General features: G+C 38.8%; 1 protein-coding gene across 2 annotated transcripts in view; it reads left to right on the top strand.

The window, feature by feature from the left end:
• Positions 1-10,871: 10,871 nt before the first annotated feature.
• Positions 10,872-25,911, top strand: part of SMC5 (structural maintenance of chromosomes 5) — a 76,617-nt gene continuing 61,577 nt past the window's right edge. For both annotated transcript variants that reach the window (XM_084899485.1, XM_084899484.1), the window contains exons 1-3: positions 10,872-11,181; positions 18,331-18,472; positions 24,655-24,707. In XM_084899485.1, coding sequence (XP_084755611.1) covers positions 11,003-11,181; positions 18,331-18,472; positions 24,655-24,707 — 374 coding nt within the window. In that variant the 5' untranslated portion in view covers positions 10,872-11,002. The remainder of the gene's footprint in view (positions 11,182-18,330; positions 18,473-24,654; positions 24,708-25,911) is intronic.

Raw genomic sequence — 25,911 nt, 5'->3', positions numbered from 1 at the left:
GGCAGGATTTGCTTTTTGGATGCTTCTCTTCCTTTTCCGGGTTGCCTTTGGCATTCATTTGAACTAAATTGCACCTGGATGGGAAATACGGAAGGATAGTAAACACAGAGTAATTTTCTCGGGTTTAGAAATATCCTGGGAGGAAGGCATACAAACTTAACGGGTAGCACTTAACACGTGTCCCCAGTGTTTGAATTTATTCCAGTTTTCACCTAAACACAGAAGTGTTTCAGATAGAAACTATTTTTTCACACAATTGTCTTCTCTCGTATAATTTGCTGTCTAGGTTTGAAGGTAGTGACAAAGAGGAGGCTGAGGAAATAGTGGCTGTGGTTCAAGAGCTGGTTTCATGTGGAAGAAGAAAAGGTTCAGCAAAGACTTGAGAAATCTCTGCCCCAGGCATGGGGGTTACAAAGATGCTCACATCTCAGTCAGCACAGTTCAGAGTGCTAAGCACCAAAACGTCATATGCTTAGGGTACTCTGAGAGGGCCTAGCGGGGAGCATCTGACCAGGGACAACAGGCCAGCTTCTGTAAGTCTGGGCAGAGCAACTGATGGAAACCTACTATCATGGACTCTGACTTATTGCCAGACGGGGACATGTTTTCCTGTGTGATTGAACTAGAACTGGGAGAACTAACGAGTTTTAGTAACTGATCACGCTAACGTGGTGGCATTTTTTATCATGTGGATTGCTCTAAAGAGGTGATACAGCATAGTGATCAAGTGCACGGTTCCAGATTCAGGCTGTGTCCGTTTAAATACAGGCTTTGCTTTTACAGGCTTTGTGACTGAGGACAAGTCACTTACCACCTCTCTGACTTCTATTCCTGGTCTGCAAAATGGGACAGATACTTGACTCTGCTTCTTTAGGTTGCTGTAAAGATTAAATGCAAATATCACATGCAAGCATTTAGTATCTTACACACAAGAGCCATTCAAGTTTATAAGGCTTGAGTGAAATTTTTGGATAAATCACAGTTATTTGTGTGTATTCTCTCTCTACAAAGGAATTGTGAGTTTAGAGTGCCATCTTAAGGATAAAGCATCCATATAATCTTGTCCTTTTATCAATTTTTTCTTATTATGCACAATACACGGCCCATTGCAACCAGTACCTGGGCAATGCCTTCCCCTTTGTTCTTCCTAATCCAGCCGCTAGTAATGCTTCTTCTGGGCTACTTACTCTGTACCTGTGCCCCTAGCAAAATTTACCATGCTAACCCTGACTTCTTGTTTTCATGTACATCTCCTCAACAGTGCTCACTTAGTCAGCGGTTGTGCTCTCACGGCCTCGCATGCTCAACAAATGTGGATTAAGTAAACAAAAGCTCAGTGAAAGCATTTAGTTTAGTACAAATATGTATGTGGGTTTGTTTGTTTGTTTGTTTGTTTGTTTTAATCACCAGGGATATAATTCTCTTCGGTCCATCAAAATTTCATGGTCTGAAAATCCTCAAACTTTAACATGAAAATATGTCCCTGGCCTATGATACGTGTAAAGTACCTGGAAAAACAAAACAAAACAAATAAAAACCTCCTTTAGAGAGCCATGCACCCAATCCAGACATGTAAAACTGCATGGAAACAAAACACACATTCAAAATTACAAAACATTTAGTGAAACGGTCCACGAGAAGCAAAAATCAACCATCAATGAAGAGCAGAATTAGATACCCAAGACTTCATAGGATGAAATTTTTTAAAATATATTTTTATTGATTAGAGAGAGAGAGAGAGAGAGAGAGAAAGAGAGAAAGAGAGAGAGAGAGAGAAAGAGAGAGAATCATTGATCGGCTGCCTCCTGCATGCCCCACACTGGGGGCTCAAGCCCACAACCCAGGCAATGTGCCAGGACAGGGAACCAAACCGGGACCTCCTGCTTCGTAGGTCTATGCTCTACTACTGGGCCATGCTGGCCAGGCAATAGGATGAAACTTTTTGATAGACACTTTAACTATTTTTTAAATAATTAGACCCCCCCCCCAATAAAAGCATTGAAAACATAACAGAACAAAACGGTACTCTATGAAAAGTAAGCAGGTATATTTTTAAGGGAACCTAACAGAACTAATATGAAAAATACAGTCATTAAAATGACAGAGTCCGTGGAAAAGGCAAATATTTAGTTAGATGCATAAAATAGAAGAGACATGGTGAGCTAGAATATAAGATAATAAATCAGAATGCAATATATAGAAAGATAAAAAGTGAAAATATAAAGGATACAATGAATGAGACAATCATTCTGTCTTTCATACTAGTCTATTAATATATACATATGTACTAGTGTGTTAATATATACCTACTAGTGTATTAAAATAAGAGCTCCAGAAAGACAGAATTGAGGGAGGATATATTCAAAGGGAGAATACTTGAAACTATTTCAGAATTGGACAAGCCTAAAAATGCTCAAAATCAGAAAGTTCAACAAATTCTGAGAAATATAAGTCAAAATAAATCCATTCCTAGATATATCATTTATGAAATTATGGAATGCCAAAGGCAAAGAGATTGAAATGTAACTAGAATGAAAAGACAGATGAACTACAGAGGAATGAAAATTTAAAATCAAACTTCTCAATCATGAGGAAAGCGTGAAGACAGTGCAATAATATTTTAACATGTTGAGAGAAAAATGTCAACTGAGAATTTTATCATTCAAAAGGGCAAAATAATATTTTCAGATAAACAAGGAAGAAATCATGTTTTATATGGTTATATGTATATGCACACACACATTTATAGCTATCAATGATAGTAAAATGAATTTATGCATATTCATGAATCTATGTCTATTCATGCAAAATGTCTATTTTGCCAATTTGTTTAATTGAACTATGTATCATTTTCTTGCTCTCTTTTTTTTACTATTGATTTTTTTTTTTTTTTACAGAGAGGAAGAGAGAGGGACAGAGAGTTAGAAACATCGATGAGAGAGAATCATGGATCAGCTACCTCCTGCATACCCCCTACTGGGGATGTGCCCCCAACCAAGGTACATGCCCTTGACCGGAATCGAACCCGGGACCTTTCAGTCCACAGGCTGACGCTCTATCCACTGAGCCAAACTGGTTTCAGCCTTGCTCTCTTTTTTAAAATTTTATTTATTTTTAGAATTTAATGTTAAAGGGATTTTATTAGTGAATCAGTGAGGCAGAGAGTGGCTACTCCACCAACAGAGCAGCCCCTCCCTAGTGGGATTTGCTTCTTTCTTTGAGGCTCATTTCATCGAAGGGTAAGGCATTCAAGAAGGGGGAAGAATATTCAGGATTATTCTGGGGAAAGGGGTGGAGACTTCTTGGACGAGCCCCCTAGATAACACCTTGTGCGCTTATACTAGCTTTCTGTTTTGATTATGGTGATGTCATGTAGTATGCTAATATTACATTGAGTGAATAGTGAGGCTAGAGGTTCCCACAGGTGAAATTAGTCACCATGTTGAATCGAACTGGTCTTTGGCAGGTGGTAAGCCCTAAACCCATGAGGGAGGGGGGGTTGTCTCACTATCTCCTTGATAGTCCTTATAGCCCTTATGGATTAAAGCCCTTTGGCCGCATGACCTATCTCACTCTCCCCTCGGAGATTTTGTTCCTCCTGATTCTTAAAGGGTGGTTGGGGTGGGGGGTATGTATCATATTTGTATATTTTTGTAGGAATTCTCTAATATTCCAGATATTAAGCTTCTGTTTGTATTAAAGGTTGCAAGTGTCTTTTTTAAAAATGTATTTTTTTATCCACTGACCCAAACCGGTTAGAGCTGTTTTCTTTTCTTTTTTTTAGCTGTGACTCCCCTCCCCCCTTTGGTGCATGGGATGATGCTCCAGCTCACTGAGCCACCCAGCCAGGGCAGCCATTTCCACATTCCTTAGCCCACTCATGAAAAACCTTAGTTTTTATTATAAATTAATAATCTTTTAACTTTATTAATGATTTATGCATATTTTTGTTTTGTTTAAGATGTTTTGTTTTGAAAGATGTTCCCACGTGGTTTCTTCTAAATGTTTGCCTATCACCTTTAGGTCTTTGATTCAACTGGGATTATACCCAGTAAAATTGCCAAATTCTCTATTACTTATTGGAATAAGTGGGACAATGCTAGAAAGAGGAGTGGGGGGGGAAGGGAGACAGAGAAATTTTGTTTCAAATAATCACAGTTACTAATAAATTGGCCACAAGCAATAATACCAAGGAACTGAAAGAAAGTAATGAGTTGATATATGGTCTAGCAATCCTAATTCTTGGTATCTATTCTAGAGAAATGTCAGCACATATACATAAAGATGTAACTGAGGATTTTCCCTGAAGCAGTGTTTGTAAAAATGAAAAATTGGAAGCAATCCATATGTCAGATCTATAGAGTGATGGATAAAGTATGATATATACATATGAAACTCTAGAAAAGTTAAAAGAAAACCAGATTTACATGAGTCAACATGGATATATCTCAAAATTACATTTTTGAATGAAAAACCAAGTTGTATAACTACTCTTATTATATTAATAATGTATACATGTAACACATTTTGTTTATGTAATATATTTATGTGATATATTCAGACTCAAAATATTACTCTGTATCTTCTCTAGTTCAAATGCTTGTAAAATATTAAAATTGTCTTAAAGGACATTACATTACACAATGAATAAGTGTGTAAGAGAAGTTAACTAGGGGATAAGGAGTGCAGGAACAAAACAGAAAAAATGTCAAGTACACACTAATTTTATATGCATTGTTTTAACTTTTGAAAGGGCAATGGATTTATATGCTTCATGTATAAATTTTAAAAGTTGATAACAGGAAAAAAAACACTAGAAGAAATCAAATTATAAGCAGTGTTAATTCTTTATTATAGACTAGGGGTCCGGTGCACAAAATTTGTGCACAGGAGGAGGGTCCCTCAGCCCAGCCTGCACCCTCTCATAATCTGAGACCCCTTGGGGGATGTCTGACTGCCAGTTTAGGCCCTGTGGGATTGGGGCCTAAACTGGCAGTCCGACATCCCTCTTGCAGACTGGGACCACTGGCTCCTAACCGCTCAACTGCCTGCCTGCCTCATCACCCCTAACTACTCGCCTGCCTGCCTCATCAACCCTAACTGCTCACCTGCCTGCCTCATTGCCTCTAACTGCTCATCTGCCTGTCTGACTTCCCCTAACCACCTCTGCCTGCCTGCCTGACCGCCCCTAATGGCTCACTTGCCTGCCTCATCACCCCTAACCATCTCTGCCTGTCTGCCTCATCACCACTAACTGCCTCTGCCTTAGCCCCTGCTGCCATGGCTTCACCTGGAAGGACATCCGGAATGACGTCCAGAAGATCGTTCGGCTGTCTGGTGTAATTAGCATATTATGCTTTTATTATTATAGATATATGGATGAATGATATTAGTTTCTGTTTAGTGCTCTTTTGGATTTTCAAACTTCAAAATGACAACTTTAATTATTTAAAAAGAGTTTTATTATTACCAATCAAAGCCATGGAAGTGAGAAATTAAAACCACCAAGTTCAGCAATACCCCAGGTTGTTGAGATGTCGGGATGAAATGTCTCTCTTGGTGACTAATACCACAGGAGTGAATTTAATAATTCATATGACTAATTTCAACAGATTCTCCACAGTTCCAACAATTACCCACTTTCTTTCCTTTGGGAAGTAACCGGGAGTGAGAAGAAGCCCTTGCTCTCCCCCCAGGTGCTCCTGACCGAGCCTGGACAAGAAGGACTATCAAGTCACTTCGCAAGGACTTGCAGAGGGGATTGCACATGGTGCTTTAGCACCTTGTTCATGAAGGAATTAAAGGTACATTCCTTCTGGAGAAAGTTAACACTCTTCTCCAATTTTATATTCTCAAAAGAAAAGAAAGCCCGTTTAGCTCTACGCTTTCTATCATGACACATCACAACGAACCTCTGAAATCGAATATTAATTCCTAATGATTTTTTTAGTTTTTCAGTTGGTTTTTGTATCCAAGAGATGGAAATTTGGGAAAGGGGCAAATCTGTTGAGACATTGATACAGAATATAAAATGAATTATGAAAAAGTGCTTAGAACAGTAGTTTGGTGTATGGTTAAGTGCTGCTGGTTTTAGCTATTACTACTAATACTACAGCTATTACTGCAAAAAACTCTAATACTAAAATGATAGCCCTATAAGTAGGTATTTTAATTGTTTTATAATATGTTAGGAACAACTTATCTCTAGCAGAAGCTTGCTCTATGGCGTTTTAGGTCCCTTGGGGAAGGGTGCTCGGCACTCCTCATCCCTGCCTAGATCTTCCCCAGGAGTTCTTTAACTAGGTCAGTTAGAAAGTGTACGTGGCAGGAAGGTGGAGGGAGTGGGAGAAGAAGGTTTGTTCCTGGCTGCCAAGGACTCAGGTTTTAGCACCTGACTGCTTCCCTCTCTTTCAAGCCATGAGGGTTCACTTTTTCACTTTAAGAATTTGCCAAAAGCAAACATAATATGTCCTCTTGGTATATAAACCAGAGGAGATTATTCCTGTTAACCTATGAGGGTTCTTGTTAGAATAGTAAAATGTCTCAAGACATCTCAGTGGAGTCCCACTCCATGCATCTTGTCCATCTTCTTGCTATTGTGGCAGCATTATCAAGGGCTTGACATGAAGCCAAGATAGAGAAAAAACACTGGAGATGGTATTTTGATAGTGAGATGAAATGTGTAATCCTTGACCCTGCCCCTTCTGCCAGCTTTCTGTTTGTGTCAGTTTGAAAGTTTCTACAGAATGAAAGGCCATCACTCAAAATGACCCCTGGTGCCCTAGCTGGTTTGGCTCAGTGGATAGTGTCAGCCTGCGGACCAGAGGGTCCCAGGTTTGATTCCAATCAAGGGCTCATAGTTTGGTTCCAGACTCTTCCTCTGGCCGGGCCCTGGTCAGGGTACATGTAGGAGGCAACCAATCGATGTGTTTCCTCACATTGATATTTCTATCTTTCTCTCTTTCTTCCACTCTCTCTAAAAATCAATGGGAAAATATCCTTGGTGATAAAAATTAAAAAAAAATAAATAAATAAAAATTAAAAAAGCCCCCTGGTCACTTACTCCTTGGTCTGTAGAATGTTAAATGCAATTATTTTGCCATATCTGCTAGCAAGGATGGGATGATGAATTCAGCTTATAACTGGACTTTTAACCATAGGAAATGTAGAATTAGCTATTATGTCTCACTCACTCATCAACACATTCTAGTTAATTTATAATCTTTCTAAAGACCTTATCCCTCTGCCTCTTTAACCACCACTCTTTGCAATGCCGGCAGTTTTCATCAGTGGAATTAAAGAATCCAGATGTGGTAAGATAAGTGTGCATATTTTTATGGGTGCATGAAATTTTAAAGAACATTAGGGAGCACTGAGCCATTATAGTCTGCAGAGTATCCTTGGTTCATGATAAATTCCAGTTATACAAAGCCCAACAAAAGAAATTTAAATCAATTATGGTACATCTATATAGTTACTTAAATTGTGGTATAGAAATTAATGTCATGTAAAGATATTCATAATATATTCAGTGAGAAAAGAAGGTCAAGAAATACTATAAATAATTTGTGTAGTATCATCATTTTTTTTTTCTAGTGAAAGGAGCAAACCATACATGTAAAAGATGTCAAAAAATACAGCAAAATCTTAAAACTGACTTGTCTGGGTAAAGGAATTATGAGTATTCCCTTTGTGAGTTTTTTTTTGTTGTTGTTGTTGTTTTTTTTTTTTTTTTTTTGTGTGTGTGTGTGTGTGTGTGTGTGTGTGTTCCCAAATTATCTGCAGGTTTCTCAGTGGTTAGAGCAACAGCCTGAAGACTCAAAGGGTCCTGGATTTGACGCTCTCAAGGGCAGGTACTTCGGTTGCAAGTTCCCCAACCTGGGTTGTGCAGGAGGTAACCAATCAATGTGTCTTTCTCATGTCACTTCAATGTTCCTCTCTTTCCCCCCACTCCTCCCTCACTTCCACTCTCTAGAAAGCAAAGGAAAAAATATCCCCAGTATTTTTTAACAAATATATTTTATAATTATTATTTTTTTTTTTTAAGAGAGAGGGAGAGAGTTAGAAACATCTATCAGCTGCCTCTTGTACACCCCTTAATGGGGATGTGCCCACAACCAAGGTACATGCCCTTGACCGGAATTGAACCTGGGACCTTTCAGTCCACAGGCCGACGCTCTATCCACTGAGCCAAACTGGTTTCAGCCTCAGTATTTTTTTTTTAAAAGATTTAAATCAATCATGTACATTTATATAGTTACTTAAAATGTTTTTTTAAAAATACTGCATTTAGCATACGTTGCTTTTGTAATTGGAAACAAAATTTCCCTTTTTAAATGACGATAGAGTATAACTGGCTGGCTAATTAAACAAGAACTCATAGTGCACTTGTGGGGTCATCACAAGTTCAGGGGCTCATTCTTAAATTTCAAATTTATAAGCACCATTTGATTCACTATAGAAATGATGCTGGTGCAAAAATTATCAGACTGGTTCTCTTCCCTCAATTCTCATTACTACTGTCTATATTATTTTCCCATCAGGATAGAGTCCCCCAGATGTAATCATTTCTTCAAAGAATTTGACTCTCCTAAGGCTCTTAAAGCAGGGTAACAAATTAATTTTTTTTTTTTTTTTTGTATTAGCAATGTAAGGAATAATAGTGCTATTGAACTCAAGGGGTTCCCTGGCTGGGATATTCTATTCAAGGACAAGATGTAGTTGTCCTCAGATAGTTTTATTTATTTGCAACAAGTAAAGGAGACAGGGAATTCATATAGAAAGTACTGTCTCCCAAAACAGAGGTTTAGCCATTGCTGTTATGTATTATTTAGGTAATTATATCTTCTTTTTTTCAGCTGGCTAAACTTCAGGTCAAGCTCACCAAGTTGCAGCTGAGTCTTCAAAATACTGTGCTACCTTTTAGCATCTAACAAGAGAGCATCTAGTAAAAACTGCTCAGACCCTGAGACCTTTGTCTTATCCAACAAAAGTATAATGGTGCTCTTTCATAAGCACTGAATATTACTATTTTCTGCCATTTGACATTTTCCAAATTATTCTTTAATGTGTTTAAAAAATTTTTAATAACCACAAGTTCACGTGCTTTTTACTCATTCTTTTTTCTTCGGTTATAACTTTGAAGAGAATGCAGGTTCTATTTGCATGAGAGGAGAAAGCAGAGACCAGAGACAAGGACCATTGGGGCTCCATTGCAATAGCTTTCTATTGTATTTTATTTACTTAAGTACTGTTAATCTTCACCCAAGAATATTTACCCATTGATTTTGTTATTATTATTATTATTATTATTATTATTATTATTTAGAAAGAGTGGAAGGGAGGGAGAGAGACATGGATGTGAGACACACATCAATTGGTTGCCTTCTGCATGCGCCCCTTGAGCTGGGGCTTCAGCCTGCAACCAAAGTCAGCAGGCCCTTGACTGCAATCCAACCTGGGACCCTTCGGTCTGCTGGCCGAAACTGTGACTACTGAGCCAAATCGGCTAGGGCTGCAATAGCTTTTTAAATCGCCTACCCACTTCTACCTTGACTGTCTCCAAACAGCAACCAGAGAAGTCACTTTAAAACTTTAACCAAATCCTGTCCCTCTCCTGATTTAAACCCATCCAGGGGCTTTCCATTGCTTTTCAAATAAAATTCAGCTGAGCCATGATGGGCACAGTTGTGCCACGCAATCTTGTTCACTGCACTGCAGCCACACCGGCCTTTGTTCCTCAAACACCCCACTCGCTTGCACATCAGTCTTGGTCCTTGCCTGTAAGAGTCTTTGCTCATTTAGGCACTTGTCTCCTTATCCTTGGCTTTTGGCTCAGCCGTTTCCTCCTCTGACCGGCCTTCCATGCCTCCCCCATCACAGTCTTATTTTCATTTCCAGTAGCACCTGTCACAGCCTGAAATTATCCTTCCTTTGTTGCTTCGCTTGCTTTTTTTTTTTTTTTTTTTTAATTATATGTTGCTTTATTATTAAGTTTTCGGAGTTCTCTATATATTCTGGATGCCAATGCTTTACCAGACATGTCTTTTGCAAATACTTTATCCCAGTCTGTGTCTTACATTTTCATTACCTTGACAGTCCTTTGAAGTTTAAAGTGTTAATGAAGTCGCTTGCTCTTTTCTGCTCTCCCACACCACAAAGTAAGGCCGGCGATGGGCAGCCCAGGCCTCTTGATTAAACACTGTGGGTTGGAGTGAAGATCGCAGCGCCCCTCATCTTTAATGAAGGGGTTAACTAGAAGCACCCTCTCAGGAAGCCAGGGCATTCTCGTTCCCGCATCCCTAGAAACTTCGGGAGGAGGGAGAAGCCTTCATAAGGACTTGGGGAGCGAGAGCTGGGGATAAATAGGAAGACCCTGTGCGACGACGCAGTGTTTTCACGGAGCCGGAGGGAGAGGGCAGGAGACTCAGCACGACGCTGGAAGGCAACCCCTGGGCGCGGAGCCCTTTGGAAGTTTTAAGACTCCGGGACCTGAGCGGAAGCAAACGGAAGCACACCGAGCAGAGGACAGAGCCGAAGACCTGCGAGTCCCGGCGGAATCCACGCCACACCGGTATCGCATCGCCCGCCTCAGTCCTCCTGCTGCAAACGCCTCCCCGCGGGTCCGCTTCCCCGGAGCGCAAAGGGCTTTCAAAACACTAAATGGATATCTTTTTCTAAAATAAAATAAAATAATATCGACCATCTGGAAATGGCAGGCATGTACAGGAAATTAAGTCCGGTAGCAGAATTCCACTAATCTTCCAGCCGCCCCCCCTCTCCCCCCCACGCACCCCACCTTGGGCTCCCAGGGCCCGGGCGGGGCGGGGCGGGGCGTGCCCACGGGCGCCGCCGGGCCGGACTGCGCAGGCGCGGGGCGGGCTCGCAGGCGGCGTCGCGCGCCGCGCAGTTCGCGCGGGAGCGGGACGTCAGGGCGCCGTGTGTGCTGCTTGGTCGTGGGGAACGGAAGCCGCCGTGGGGGCGGAAGGGGGAAGCCGCCAGGATGGCGACTTCGAGCGGCAAGACCTCGACCCCGACGCCCCCGGCCTCCAAGAGGCCGCTTGCGAAAGAGCCCTCGTCGGAGGTCCCGAGCAAGAAAAAGAGTTCGGCGGCGCCGCCCCTGTCGTTGTCCGGACATTTTGTGGAAGGCTCCATCGTCCGCATCTTGATGGAGAACTTCCTGTGAGTGGCCCGCGGCCGCGGGCTAGGCGAGCGGGCCTGGGGGGCGCACGCTGCGTGCGGGTGCGCGCGTGGGTGCGCGGGTTTCGGGGGGACGTGTGCCCTGCTGGTCGGTCTGGCCGCGGTTACCGGCGCCCGTGTCCGCGGGCTGTGGATATGGATGTGTGTGATGGTCGGTGTGCGCGGTGTGTGTCTGGTGGGTGATGCGTTTGTTTTTGTTTTGGTTTGATTCGTTCTATTGAAGGCGTCATAGGCCGGGCTGGGGACATAGCAGGGATTAGATCTCTGCCCGCTGCAAGTTACGGCCTACAGAGGGAGGACATTATAACCTGTAATTCACAAAAAAGTATGGGCCCGTGGGATTCCTTGGAAGCAACAGTTAAATCAGAGTATTAGTGATGATGTGGCAGTAGCCAGGCAGATGAAAAATGGTGAAGGAGGTACGGGATGGAGGTTGCAAAGGACAAGAAAATGAATCCACACTCTCAGTTGTTGGGCCTCCCAACAGACCCTTGACCTTTACAAATCCACTTTTTTTTTTTTTTTTTTTTTTTTTTTTTTTTTTTTTTTTTTTTGCCGTGGTTCCTTGCTCTCCTACCAGACAATTAATCACAATCGTTTTTAGAATTTAATAATATGTTTAAATACACATACCGTGTTCGTAGAGCATCTTACAGTTCATTTGATCAAGATGATTTTTTTTTTAGGCTTGTACAGAGTGGTGTAGGGAAAACAATTGCAATGACAGAAACTTTCCCCCCCAAGCATCTATCATGCTAGTTATGGAAGAAGGTGCTTTATGTATACAGGGCTCTCCCATTCTTTATTCGCAACGATTCTTTGAATTACTATTTGAATCCAGATTAGGAAAGACCATCAAATGAAATACCTACCATAATAATGTACACATTCGGGGGCACAAAGGATGAAGTGGTTACTATCTTCCACAACCGTGAGAAAGGGCTTTTTGTACGGACGTTATAAAAGTCTTAAAAGACGGGAACAGGACTGTAGACAGAAGGAACTGCCTGCAACAGTTTGTTATATTTAGGTATTTTAGTAAGCCATAGGATGTGAGTGAATATGTGAACATAGGTGGTACTGCAGAGGTAGTTACATAGGTGATACTGAGGGTCTGTTACATATTGTGTAAGGAATTCCAGCTTCATTCTAGGAAATGGTATGTGATTTATATTACTCTGGAAGCAGTGCAAAGGATGGATTTTAAGATTGGAGGCAAGAAGACTTTTGCAATATGAAGGCAAGAGATGATCAGGATTTGAACTTGTTGGGTAGCACTGGGGAGGTAGGAGTGAAAATACAAGAAATTTGACAGAATCTGGCAACAGATTTTTAAAAAATAAATCTTTATTGTTCAGATTATTACATTTGTTTCTCCTTTTTCCCCCCATAGCTCCCCTCCACCAGGTTCCCACCCCACCTCTGACCTTACCCCCCACTGTCCTCATCCATAGGTGTATGATTTTTGTCCACTCTCTTCCCGAACCCCCACACCTCTTTCCCCTTGAGAATTGTCCGTCCACTCCCTTTCTATGCCCTTGATTCTATTATATTCACCAGTTTATTCTGTTCATCAGATTTTTTTATTCACTTGATTTTTAGATTCGCTTATTGATAGATATGTTGTTCATAATTTTTATCTTTACCATTTCTTCTTCCTTAAAGAATACCTTTCAGCATTTCATATAATACTGGTTTGTCAGTGATGAACTCCTTTAGCTTTTTATCTGTGAAGCTCTTTATCTGCTCTTCAATTCTGAATGATACTTTGCTGGGTAAAGTAATCTTGGTTGTAGATTCTTGCTATTCATCACTTTGAATATTTCTTGCCACTCCCATCTAGCCTACATAGTTTCTTTTGAGAAATCAGCTGACAATTGTATGGGTGCTCCCTTGTATGTAACTGTTTTTCTCTTGCTGCTTTTAATATTCTGTCTTTTGCTCCTGGCATTTTAATTATGTGTCTAGGTGTGGTCTTCTTTTGATTCCTTTTGTTTGGGGTTCTTTGCACTTCCTGGACTTGTAAGTCTATTTCTTTCACCAGGTGGGAGTTTTCTGTCATTATTTCTTCAAATAGGTTTTCAGTATCTTGCTTTCTTCTTCTGGCACCCCCATAATTCGGATGTTGGTATGCTTGAAGTTGTCCCAGAGGCTCCTTACACTATCTTAATATTTTTGGATTCTTTTTTCTTTTTGGATTGGGTGTTTTTTGCTTCTTTGTATTTCAAATCTTTGACTTGATTCTTGTGATCCTCTAGTCTGTTGTTGCATCTCTGTATAATATTTTTTTTATTTCAGTTGGTGTATGCTTAATTTCTAGTTGGTCCCTTTTCATATCCTTGAGGGACTCACTAAATTTATTGGCCTTCTCTAGAAAAATTCTTGAAAAACCTTATAACCGTGGATTTGAACTCCATATCAAGTTGGCTTTCCTCCATTTCTTTAATTTGTGACCTGTATCTTTGTCTCTGCATTTTGGCTGCTTCCTTGAGTTGATAGAGTGGCTTTGGGTGCTAGGTGTCCTATAAGGCCCAGTGGCTCAGCCTCCCCAGTTACCTGAGGTGGACACTCTTGGTGCACCCCTTTGTGGGCTGTGTGCACAGTCTTGTAGTTAAGCCTTGATTGTTGTTTTTTATCACTGGGAGGAATTGACCTCCAGGCCAATTGGCTATGAGGATCAGCTGTGTCTAAGATGGGAAAACTTCTGTGTTGGAAGACACCCTTATGAGACAAGACTTGCAAAAGCCTTTGTGCTCAGCGTGGATGGGGCGAAGTCTCAGGGCAGAGCAGATAGCAATGGCTTCTTGTCAGCCCTGCCCTAAGAGGCCCCTGGGTCTCAGTATCCCACAGTAATCACTGCAGAAAGCCACCCTCGAGTTTCGCCCACTGCCAGACAGTCCATTTTCTCCCCATATGAGTCTGGGTCTCCAGAGTCTTGCCCAGAACTGGAGTTCAGAGCAATCGGAGCTTTTGTCTCCCTCTCGATTGAGAAAGCCATCCGTGTATACTTAGTTGCCATCCCTCTTCATGCACACGCACGGGTGCCCCTCTGTACCTCTGACTTTTGCAGCTCTTCTGAGTCTCAGTGTGCTTTTCTCTTTCCTTCTAGTTGTAGAATTTCCACTCAGCCAGCCTTCCTGTGGTTCTGGATGATGTCTGTTTTGTCTTTTACCGAAGTTGTAGTTTTGAAGTGGTTGTGTGCGGCAACAATTTCAGGTGTTTACCTATGCCATCATCTTGGTTTCTCCTCTACTCTCTGGCACCAGATTACGGGAAACATTAGGGTAAAGGAGAATTGCAGCATTGGCTAATTGGTCAAATATGGCATTATTCAGAACTGGGAACACTTCGGAGAGAATAATAAGTTACTTCAAGTTTCTTGTGAGTGGGGGTCGGGGGGTCTTCCATAGACAGTATTTTAAGTGTCTGAGGCTTATAGGAAAGTGTGAACAGATGAGAGATTTGGGAATCATGCATGTAATTGTTGAAGTTGCAGAAGTTGTGAGTGCCCAAAAGGAAATATAAATAGGAAAAATAGAAGGCCAAATATAAAATCCTAAAGGAATGCCAACATTTAAGGGTGAGCTGAAGAGGAATTCACAGGCTGAGAAGGAACTATTCAGGGAGGTGAGAGAAGAACTGTAGGAGAGTATTATCAAAGAAGCCAAGGATAAAGAGTTTCAAAAATTTCTGCTACACTGAAGTCAGACAACAGGAGTGAAAAAGAGCCCACTGCATTAAGAATTTGGAAATCTTTGACCCTTTGATGGAGCAGTGGAAGAAGACTCTTGCCGATCATAGAAGAATAAATGAATGTTGAGGGAGTAAAACTTAGATGTGAAGAGAAGGAAAAATCTGGCTGGAAAAGACAGAACTAAAGCTAGGGGAGGTTTTGTTTTCACAGTGAAAAGACTTCTGAGTTTTAGGAAAGAAGTGAGAGAGAGAAGCTTAGAGAAAAGTGTTCTAGAAAAGAATGGTCAAGGGAAGGATTCCTATATGTGAACCAAGTCAGTGGGGTTGAGAGTGGAGGGCAAGATTTCTAGGTAGCAGGAACAGCATGTGCAAAGGCTCCATTGGAAAAGGAAGGAAGCCTAAAATAAGTAAAAAAAACTGAAAGAAATTCATCATAGATATGATTTAGAGGTCTGATTAGAAAAGAGGGGAAAAGGATAGGAGAAAAAGTGGAAGCTAGAGAGAGCTAAATTATTAAGGATCCTACTTATTTTTCTTCATTTTTTTTAACAAATGACATCAGATTTGCATGTCTACCAACATGATTTGGTGATTGAAGGAGTGTTGTGGATAGAGGTTAAGGAAATGGTAGAATAAAAGGTAATTCAAAACTAATGCCTAGGTTTCTGAATGATACCATTCACTAAGAGATCACAAGAGGTTTTGGACGACAAAGATGGTGGATTTCGTTTTGAATGTGTTAAGTTTGAGTGATAGTTGTGGGTCTCCCAAATAAAGTTACTGAGGTGGTAATTTCATTTATAGGTCATCTGAGCTGACTTTCAGCATGTTAGATGCTCTCTGAGGCCATACATAGAGAATACATGGGATACCAGGCAAAGTATATAAACTGAGAAGAGGTGGGCCTTTGACAATAGCTGTTTCTGGGGAGCTTAGATGAAAGGGAACTCACAGAAAGGGAATTCCCAATAAACATAATGTAGAGTCAGAACAATTCATTATTTTAAATGCAAAGGCTTTGTTTTGCTTTTGGCAACTCTTTCTGTTTGTAATATATAGACCATAAATTGTATAGACCATAAATTCTCATGCTTTTTTCTGTTGTCTCTATTGTTTTCTTAAATACCATTTTAATAAGAGCTGTGCAAGAGATTTCACAGCAGAATATTCAAGTGTTAGAAGAATAGGGCTTGTGTGTTGAGATTAAGAAATTCTACCTCAGGTAATTTTCCAGACGTGTGAAGTTCCCCAAAGTTTTACTTTAACCATTATAAAGAGTTCCTTTAAGACACAGCTGATAACAGAATAAAGCATCTGAAAAAAAGTAGATAGATGCTGTGTAGAAGTGTGGGGTTGGAAACTTTCCAGAAAATACTTCTCTTTTACTACCTGTTTTTGTTTTTATTACCACCTGGCATTTCAGAATTATTCTTTTTTTTTTTTTTTTTTTTTGTATTCAGGTTGAATGTGTTTGGTTGTTATTTATGTGTAGGGTGTGGCAAAAATAGGTATACATTTGTGAGTATGCAAAACACAGTTTATTCTTGTATTGTTTTCCATAAGAACAACTGTAAACCTACTTTTGCCCCACACTATATTTAGTAGATTAGTACCCTGTTTCCTCGAAAATAAGACAGTGTCTTATATTAATTTTTGCTCCCAAAGATGCGCTAGGTCTTATTTTCAAAGGATGTCTTATTTTTCCATGAAGAAGAATATGGTACACATTTATTGTTAAATGAAAATAAAGGAAATTTATTACTTGTATACTGTAGGGTAGTATGATAGTTGTCAACACAAACCAGACAAACTGTGAATCCTACAGTATCAAGAATTTACTCATTTATTCAGTGACAATCATGTCATCATCTTCTGGAACATCATCATAACAATCCAATTCCTGAATTTCCTGGTGAATTTCTTGTGACTCCATTTCTTTCAGAATCAGTGGACCAAATCTCTCATGTTTAGCCTGGGGGGGTCTTATTTTCGGGGGGATGCCTTATATTTCACTCAGAAGGAAACTTGTAAATAGGTCTTATTTTCAGAGGATGTCTTATTTTCAGGAAAACACGGTAGCAGATAAAACATTTATTCTTGGAAAATTAGTTGTGGGAATAGGATGTTATTTATGAGATTTAATTCAGGATATTCGGAGATAAGCTAGGAAAATATCTGAGTCAGAGTTAGCTTCATATTTTGCCATAGCTGTCCCTGGCCACTAATAAGGATTAGATGCTATCTATGTAGGTAGAGTTCTGGACAGCATGCAGCTTTCTGGCACAGGGAATAGTACAGAAGTACTTGGTGTTGATGCATTCTTGTTTCCTCCCATAGGAATAAATTCTATTTAAACATGGACTATGCATCCTTGGGTGAATCTCTGGCAGCATATTCAAGGACAATGGGTGTAATTTTTTAAAATTAATAATAAAATGAAACCATAGGGTTGATATATAGCTTCAGTTTTCTAATAAGAATAAAAACAATTTGATTGGATTATTTCAAGTATTGGGATATATAAAGTTACTGTTAAGCATTTTAGTTTAAAACAAATGAAATGTAAAGTTTACAGATGAGCCAAAGCTTCTCTTACATAATATTTTTAAAAATTACTTGTACAGTAGCTTTGATATATTCTTTCATGTATTATAATTGGTTAAAAAATAAACAATATCAAGCTTTGCTTTACTCAAATTATAGTTGAAACAGGCATACGAAATCTATTTTCCTAATGATATTTTCATTTTATTTAGTTTTTAAATTTTATTTTTCAATTACATTTAGTATTATTACTAGAGGCCACAAAACTTGTCCAAGAGTAGGCTTTCTTTCCCCCAGTTGTTGACACTGACACTCGGGACTTGGGCTTCCCTCGCAGACCCGGCTTTGTCAGGAATGATGTCTGGTCTAATTAGCATATAATGCTTTTATTATTATAGATTAGTTTCAGATGTATAGCATAGTGGTTAGACAGTCATATACTTTACAGAGGAGTCCCCGATATTTCATGTACCCATCTGGCACCATTACATAGTTATTACAATATTGATTATATTCTGTATTCTGTACTTGACATCCCTATGATTTTTCTGGAACTACCAATTGTATTCTTATTAACCTTCACCTTTTTCACCAAACCTCCAACCCAACACTCAGTCTGGCAACCATCAGTTTGTTCTCTGTATCTGTGTCTTTCTGTTTTGTTTGTTTGTTTATGTTGTTGTTTAGATTGGCTTTTATATTTTTTTCCATTAATAGATTTTTTCCCCTCTAGTTTATTAACAACCTATAAATAACATTAAATATGTAAGATTAGCTGCTTGGCTTTAAAGGAATTTAAACCTATAAATGATAATGTAAAGCAAGAAAAAATGCTTTTGCAAAGAATATATTCTTCACTTCTTTGCTTAGTAATTTTACCTCTTTATAATTTAGAACATATGATATCTGTGAAGTGTGCCCTGGACCCCACTTGAATATGATTATTGGAGCTAATGGAACGGGAAAGTCCAGCATTGTGTGTGCCATTTGCCTTGGATTAGCAGGCAAACCTGCTTTCATGGGACGGGCTGATAAGGTGAGTTAACATAAGTACTTTTTTTAAAATTTCAAAGTGGTGACTTGCTTTAGTAAGAAATTCATTTCTACATTTCAGTTTCTTGGGTGTAGCAAAAGTATAATGCTTGAATTTAAAGAATGAAGTTGGCAGGTAGAGAAGCTGGGAGGATATTACCATTTCTAGAAATATTCTATCGATGGAGAGAATTCTCTAAGTATACAATACTTGCATTTCTGAGTGTAAAAAAAAATTTTTTTTTTTTAATATATTGCTCGGCTTGTAGAAAGGTAAAGTAATTTACCAGGCAGAAACAAAATAGTATGGATCTGAAAACTTAAGCAAGCTCTACAAGTGTTTCCCTAGGGGTATTTGCTTACCTTCTACCTTAAAGCCTAGCTTTGAATTAGATCCATGGGATAGGGAGCCCTGAAGGTTGTGGGGAAGGGCTAGAAGATAAAACTAGAAGCCAAGTACTATGTGTAGCACAGAAAACACACTATCAGAATGGGACAGCGGGGTTGCTTACTCTTCTCATTGTTAACTCTGAATATAGTAGAGAGAAAAATAGGAACTCTTCCAATGAATTCTTAACCAAAGGCCTTAATATTGTACATGTTTTGGGCCAGAATTCATATAACCTAGGTATATGGCCAAAATATCATAAATTGTAATTTTAGTTTAGAGTGGTCAATTAATATTATCTCTAGGCATTGGCAGAAGCATATGTAAATCCTCTTAAGGAAAATAGCTTCAATTCTCAAAAGTATTCATACAGATAGGTATAAGAAATTCATGAATTCATAACCAAAAATCACAAAACATAGGAGGAAATGGATTTCCAAAAATAAAAGCTAACAAAAATATCAGACTACAAAATCAAACCTACAAAGCTTATAGATAGCATAAACTAGGAATCTTCAGTGTAAGGAAATAAAAGAAGGCTGTAAGAGTAATAATGGAGCCCTGCCAGTGTTGAATTTCAACCTGTGAATGAGGTCATGGTTTGATTCCTGGTCAGGGCACATGCCTTGATTGTGAGCTCAATACCAGTAAGGAGCGAGGAGTGCAGTGATGATTCTCTTCATTGATGTTTCTCTCCTCCCTTCCTGTCTCTGAAATCAATTTTAAAAATATATTTTAAAAAAGAGTAACAAAGAAATAAGTAACAAAAAATTTAGGTAAATTAGAAAAAGAATTAAATAGTACTTAAAGATATATTAATTGAAGAGAGAAACTTAATGGATGCGTAAAATAACAAAGCAGACACATTTGAGAAGAGAATTTATAAACTGAAGTACTTGAAATTTTTTCTTAAATGAAGAAAATCAAGGTTGAGGAATGATAAGTAAAGGATGATAATCCATTTTTTTTTTACTATACTATGAGAGATAATATAAACTAAGAAAGAGGCAATATTTGAAGAAGAAATGACTAAGAATTTTCCATAAACATTGAAATTTTGGATTCTCAAACTCAAGCAGTAAAATAAAAAGAAATACAAAAGTAGAAACATTGTAGTGAATTAAAGAATATCATACACAATAGTAATATGTTTTCAGAATGATGAGACAAAGAAACTTTGAAAGTATGTAATTTAGGAAGAAGGAATATGGTCCCAGTAGGAAAGTCTGAGATGTAAGAAGAAATGGTAAGCAAAGGAATGATAAACATGTGAGGAAATTATATAAAAACCATCAAATAACACTAATATCTAATTTGTAAAGTTTCAATAAAAAAGATAAAACTGTTGCCCTTTCTGGACAACTAGAAGGGAGTTAAAATATTCTATGAATTTGTGGTGTTGGGAAGTTAAGATAATTGATTAACTTCAGAATTTATTAAGTTAAATATGCATCTTAAAATTTCTAGGGTAAATCACTAAAACAATTGAAATTTATAAATCCTCTAAACAAGAAAGGTAAAGAAGTAAAATGAGAGAGGGGAGGAAAAACAAAACAAACAAACAAACAAAAAACTGCTCAAACTACCCAGAAGTCTTCAGAATGGAGGAGAAGACAAGATCAGTAATATAGAAAATAAGATTATTAAAAAACATAAAATAAGATTATATATATAAAAAAAAAAAAAATCATGCAGCCCTAGCTGCTTTGGCTCAGTAGATTGAAGGGTCCCAGGTTTGATTCCTGTCAAGGGCACATGCCTAGGTTTTGGGCTCAGTCCCCAGTAGAGGACATGCAGGAAATGGCTGGTCAGTGATTCTCATCATTGATGTTCCTATCTCTTTTTCTCTCCCCTCCCTTCTTCTCTGAAATCAATAAAAATATATTTAAATTTAAAAATATATATACACACACACACACTAGAGGCCCAGTGCATGAAAATTCATGCACTGGAGGGGGTCCCTCAGCCCAGTCTGCCCCCTTTCAGTCTGGGAGTCCTCAGGAGCAGGAGGTGACTCAGCGATCAGGGGAAGGTGATGCCCCCATCACACCTCTGCTGCTGCCACTGCCAGTAGCGCAAGCCTTGGCTGGCCTGATTATCTGAGCCTTGGGCCATCTTTGGGCTGGCCCTGGGCGGCTGGGCAGCTGCCATCTGAGGCTTGCCTGTGCCTCGGCCGGCCCTCCTTGCCTGAGCCTCAGTCAGTGGAGGGTGCAGGATGACCCGAGGCCCCTGCTGGGACTGAGGGGACTCGGGTGGCAGGCTCAAGGAGAGGCTGTCCCTCCCCCCGCTGTGGGTGCCGTCATCTTGTGACAGTGTGATGGTCAATTTGCACGTTACCTTTTATAATATAGGATTTTTTTTTCATGCAAATAACACTGGCCAGATTATTATGATCTCTTAATGCATAATAATCTGGTCACTCTGTGTATATCCTATATAATAAAAGGCTAATATGCATATTGTCCCCTCAAACAAGAGTTCAACCAGCAGGCAGGCAGGCTGGCCAGACTCCACCCATGCATGAATTTACTGGGCCTCTAATATATATATATATATATATATATGTGTGTGTGTGTGTGTGTGTGTGTGTGTGTATGTATATGTATATATATGTGTATATATATATGTATATGTATATGTATATGTATATGTGCGCGCGCACACACACACACACACACACGCACACACTGAGTGGCCAGATTATTATGCGTTCAAAGATCATAATTGGACACTTAGTATATAGCTATTGTAATATAACTATAAATATTGGGATGTATCTCTCACATCGATGCTTTTCTCCTCCTCCTGCTCCCTAAAAATCAATGGAAAAAATATCCTTGTGCGAGAATTAGTTCTGCTGATTTTGCTTAAGTGTTTTGGAGCTAGGTTATGTGAATTCAAGTTGAGAACTGAACCTTAGTTCTGTTGATTGATGTGAGAGAGACATATCCCAACCCTGGTGGGGGATTAAACTGGTAACCCAGGTATATGCCCTTGACTAGGAATCAAACCCAGTACCCTTTGGTGCTCAGGCTGGTGCTAAATCAGCAGAACTCAATGAGAAATGAACAGATTGCACAATCACAGTGTGAAGGCTATTAATAAATCAATGACATAAGAAATAGTAAGAATATAGGCATAGCTCAGAGATGTTGTAAGTTCACTTCTAAACCATCACAGTAAAGCGAATATCACACTAATAGTTTTGTTTCCCAATACATATATAAAAGTTATGTTTATACTATACTATAGTGTAAGTGTGCAATAGCATTATGTCTAAAAGTAAAAGACCGAGTGTATATACCTTAATCAAAAAATACGTTATTGCTAACCATCATATTAGTGTTTAGCTAATTATAGTATTTTTGGCATAGATAGACTTGTTCAACACAGGGTTGCCACAGAACTTCAGTTTATAAAAAAAAAATAAAATGCAATATCTGCAGTGTAATAAAATGCTGTACCCCTGTAGAGATCAACAATTAAGCTTTAATCAGTGGTCATGTTATAAATGCTATACTCAACAATTGGAAAGGGTACGTTCTTTTTTAAGTACAAATAAAACATTTCTAAAAACCATCTACTGAGACATAAAGCATATATCAAAAATATCAAATAATTTTTACCACACAGACCATATTCTCTGACCACAATGCTATTAAGAGAGAAACAATAATAAGATAATTAATTTTTTTGGAATTAAAAAATATTTGTTTGGAATTAAAAAATAATACACAGGTCAAAGAAAATTCTTAATGGAAATTGAGAAATTAATAAATTTATTTCATTAGTCTTTTTGAAAACAGGTTTTGGTTTTGTGGTACTTATATCAAAGAATGAACAATGATATAAGTACCACAAAACCAAAACCTGGTTTCAAAAAGACTAATGAAATTAGTAACTTCTGAGAAAGTAAAGTGGAGGGGGTAGGTAAAGAACAAAATATAAAGGAATGAATAAAAATAATAGTTAGTATATAAGGTGATCCAAACAACTTCCAAATTTAAGTGGCTTGAAAATACAAAAGGTTAATTCTTGCCCTTACTATTTGTAGGCCCTTTGTGGTCATTTAGGTACCTAGGCTAAGAGCCACAACTTGTATCAGAAAAAAAATGAGCAAAAGCAATTCTACCATGGGCTTGGAGAACCAGAATATTCATGAACTGCCAGAATATTCATGAACTGCCCTGATAATTACCACTGGGGCATTATCAGAATGCAGCAGAGAGTTAAAAGATTATAAGAGAATATTGACAATTTTATGCCAATAGATCTTAAATTTTTTAAAAGTGAATATGTAGGTTTCTACAACTAAATAAATACTGAAGCTGACTCGTAACTAGAAAAAATAAATGAGCTGTTGCATTTTTCTAGAATACCAGATAATTATGGATTAGTTCAATAGCAATAATTTATTATGTATAGTATATGACTCTAGGTACCAAAAATCAGTCAATGAAAGAATAAAAAAAATGTAAGTCTGTCTCACTCATGAATATAGAGGCAAAAATCTAAAAAAAAAAAAAAAAAAAAGAGAGAGAGAGAGAGAGAGAGAGAGAAACTTTAGCCTGCTGAATTGAATACATAAAATGCATAATACATTATGATGAAATTGAATTTATTTAACACATGGGAGATTGATTGAACATTAGAAAAATTAACGTAATATATCATGTTTTAAAGAACTGTATGATCATCTCAATTGATGGAGAAAAAAACGTATTCAGTTAAATTCCAAAGTAATTTATGAGTTAAAAACTCTTAGCAATGTATAGGATCTTAATTTCATAGAAGAAACCGTGGGCATGTGCGCCTACCAGGAATCAAACCCAAGACCCTGTGGTGCACAGGACGATGCTCCAACTAACTGAGCTGCACTGGCCAGTGCAGACAAGTTTTTTTTTTCTCCATCTTCCCATGACTCAGTTGTGAAGATAATTATTGTCTGATTTAAAAACCAATTTGATTTTGATTTTTTTTTTTTTTTTTTTTTTTTTTTAAATATATATATATTTTATTGATTTTACACAGAGAGGAATTGAGAGGGATAGAGAGTTTGAAACGTTGATGAGAGAGAAACATCAACCAGCTGCCTCTTGCACACCCCTCACTGGGGATGTGCCCGCAACCCAGGTTCGTGCCCCTGACCGGAATCGAACCCGTGACCTTTCAGTCCGCAGGCCGACGCTCTATCCACTGAGCCAAACCGGTTTTGGCTGATTTTGATTTTTAGGCCCAGGGTTTTATGCTCATATACATATAGAAACTAGCTCAAATAGTCTATGTACATTGTACTGAAGTTTTTTTATTCTGTATATTGCTTTTTTTTTTTTTTTTTTTTTTGAAAAAAATACATGGTGACACTTATGCCCTAATAACAGGATAAGTAATATTGGATTGGTTGTTAATAATATTTAATCTGTGCAGCTCCTTTGAAGTTTCCAATGGTAATGAGATTGGGTATATATTTCTTTGTGATTATTCTATAGAAACTGTTTTCCCACTGGCTTGCTTTCTTCTCTCTGAGAGTGTGTTTGCTAAGGACACTGGTTCTGGAGCCAGATTATCTGGGTTTAGATCCTTGCTCTGTCCCACTTATGAGCTTCGTAAGAGGCTGTCTGACAATAAATGGTAACTAATAATATTATTGCTTTTTGTGAGTGGAAATAATGAAGGGGCTTTTCCTACAAAAAAGCTATTGAATGAATATTGATCTGACAAATAATAATGACATTTCTAGATCTCCTGACCTGGAAATGTCATCATACAGTTCACTTTGTTTTTTTTTTATTTCTTAGGTTGGCTTTTTTGTGAAGAGAGGCTGTTCCAAAGGCATGGTTGAAATTGAATTGTAAGTGCTAAAATCACTTTTTTTTCCTATAATTTTTTATTTTATGTTCATTCTCTCCTGGAGACTTTAGAAAAGAATAGTCCTAATATATAAAATGTCAGGGGCTGTTATGACCAAAACAACTGGACGAACAACTAAACAGCAGGCAGTGTGGGGCAACCAGGCCAGCAGTTGGGGGCGACCAGGCTGGCAGGGGTGCAGTGAGGAGTGACCAGGCTGGCAGAGGGAGAGCAGTTGGGAGCGACCAGGCTGATGAGGGGGCAGGTGGGGGCAACCAGGCCAGCGGGGGGGGGGGGGACATTTGGGAGTGACCAGGCTGGCAGGGGTGCAGTGAGGAGTGACCAGGCTGGCAGAAAGGGGGGGGGGGGGGAGACAGTAAGGGATGACCAGGAGGGAGGGGCAGTGAGAAGTGACCAGGCCGGTGGGGGGTGGGGGGGAGGCAGGCAGGTGAGCAGTTAGTAGCCAGCGGTCTTGGATTATGAGAGGGATGCCTGACTGCCGGTTTCTGACATTCCCCGAGGTGTCCCAGATTGGAGAGGGTGCAGGCTAGGCTGAGGGAAGAACCCCTCCTCCCATGCATGAATTTCGTGCACCGGGCATCTAGTAATATAATATTATGATATAAATATTGGAAAATTTCTAGAATACTTAATCCAGATAAGGTTTTTTTTAATGCATCTTTAAAACCTAAATTATAAGAATTTTCTTTTGGAAAAATAGTTAAGGAAATTATAAGTTTATGGGAGATAATGAAATAGAAATATATTCATTGTTGAACATTTAATTTTAAGTTGCATTATCTTTTAAAATTTAAGTTGTGTGTGCATGCTGATTTTGAAAGTAATGCTTGTTGAATGCAACATAAAAGTGTATAAAGTTGAAAATGAAGGCCTTCTCGATATAACCTTACTTCTAGAAATAACTGCTGTTAATAATTTAGTGAATCTCATGCATAGCAAGTATTTGGCACCTCAGTCTCCATTTTTCATATCCTTCTTCATGACAGATCAATAATTCATTGTAGTATTTTTTTTCCTCAAGCTTAGATGTTATCAGTTTACCACATTTGGCAGCCATTTCTTTTTTTTTTTTATTTTGGAGAGAGGAAGGGAGATGGAGAGAGAGATGGAAACATCTATGATGAGAGAGAATCATTGACTGCTGCCTCCTGCATGCTCCCCACTGGGGATTGAGCCTTCAACCC

This window comes from Pipistrellus hanaki (assembly GCF_964339955.1).
Source record: "Pipistrellus hanaki genome assembly, chromosome: 11".
Classification (NCBI taxonomy): Eukaryota; Metazoa; Chordata; class Mammalia; order Chiroptera; family Vespertilionidae; genus Pipistrellus; species Pipistrellus hanaki.
This window is presented reverse-complemented; position numbering and strand designations above follow the sequence as displayed.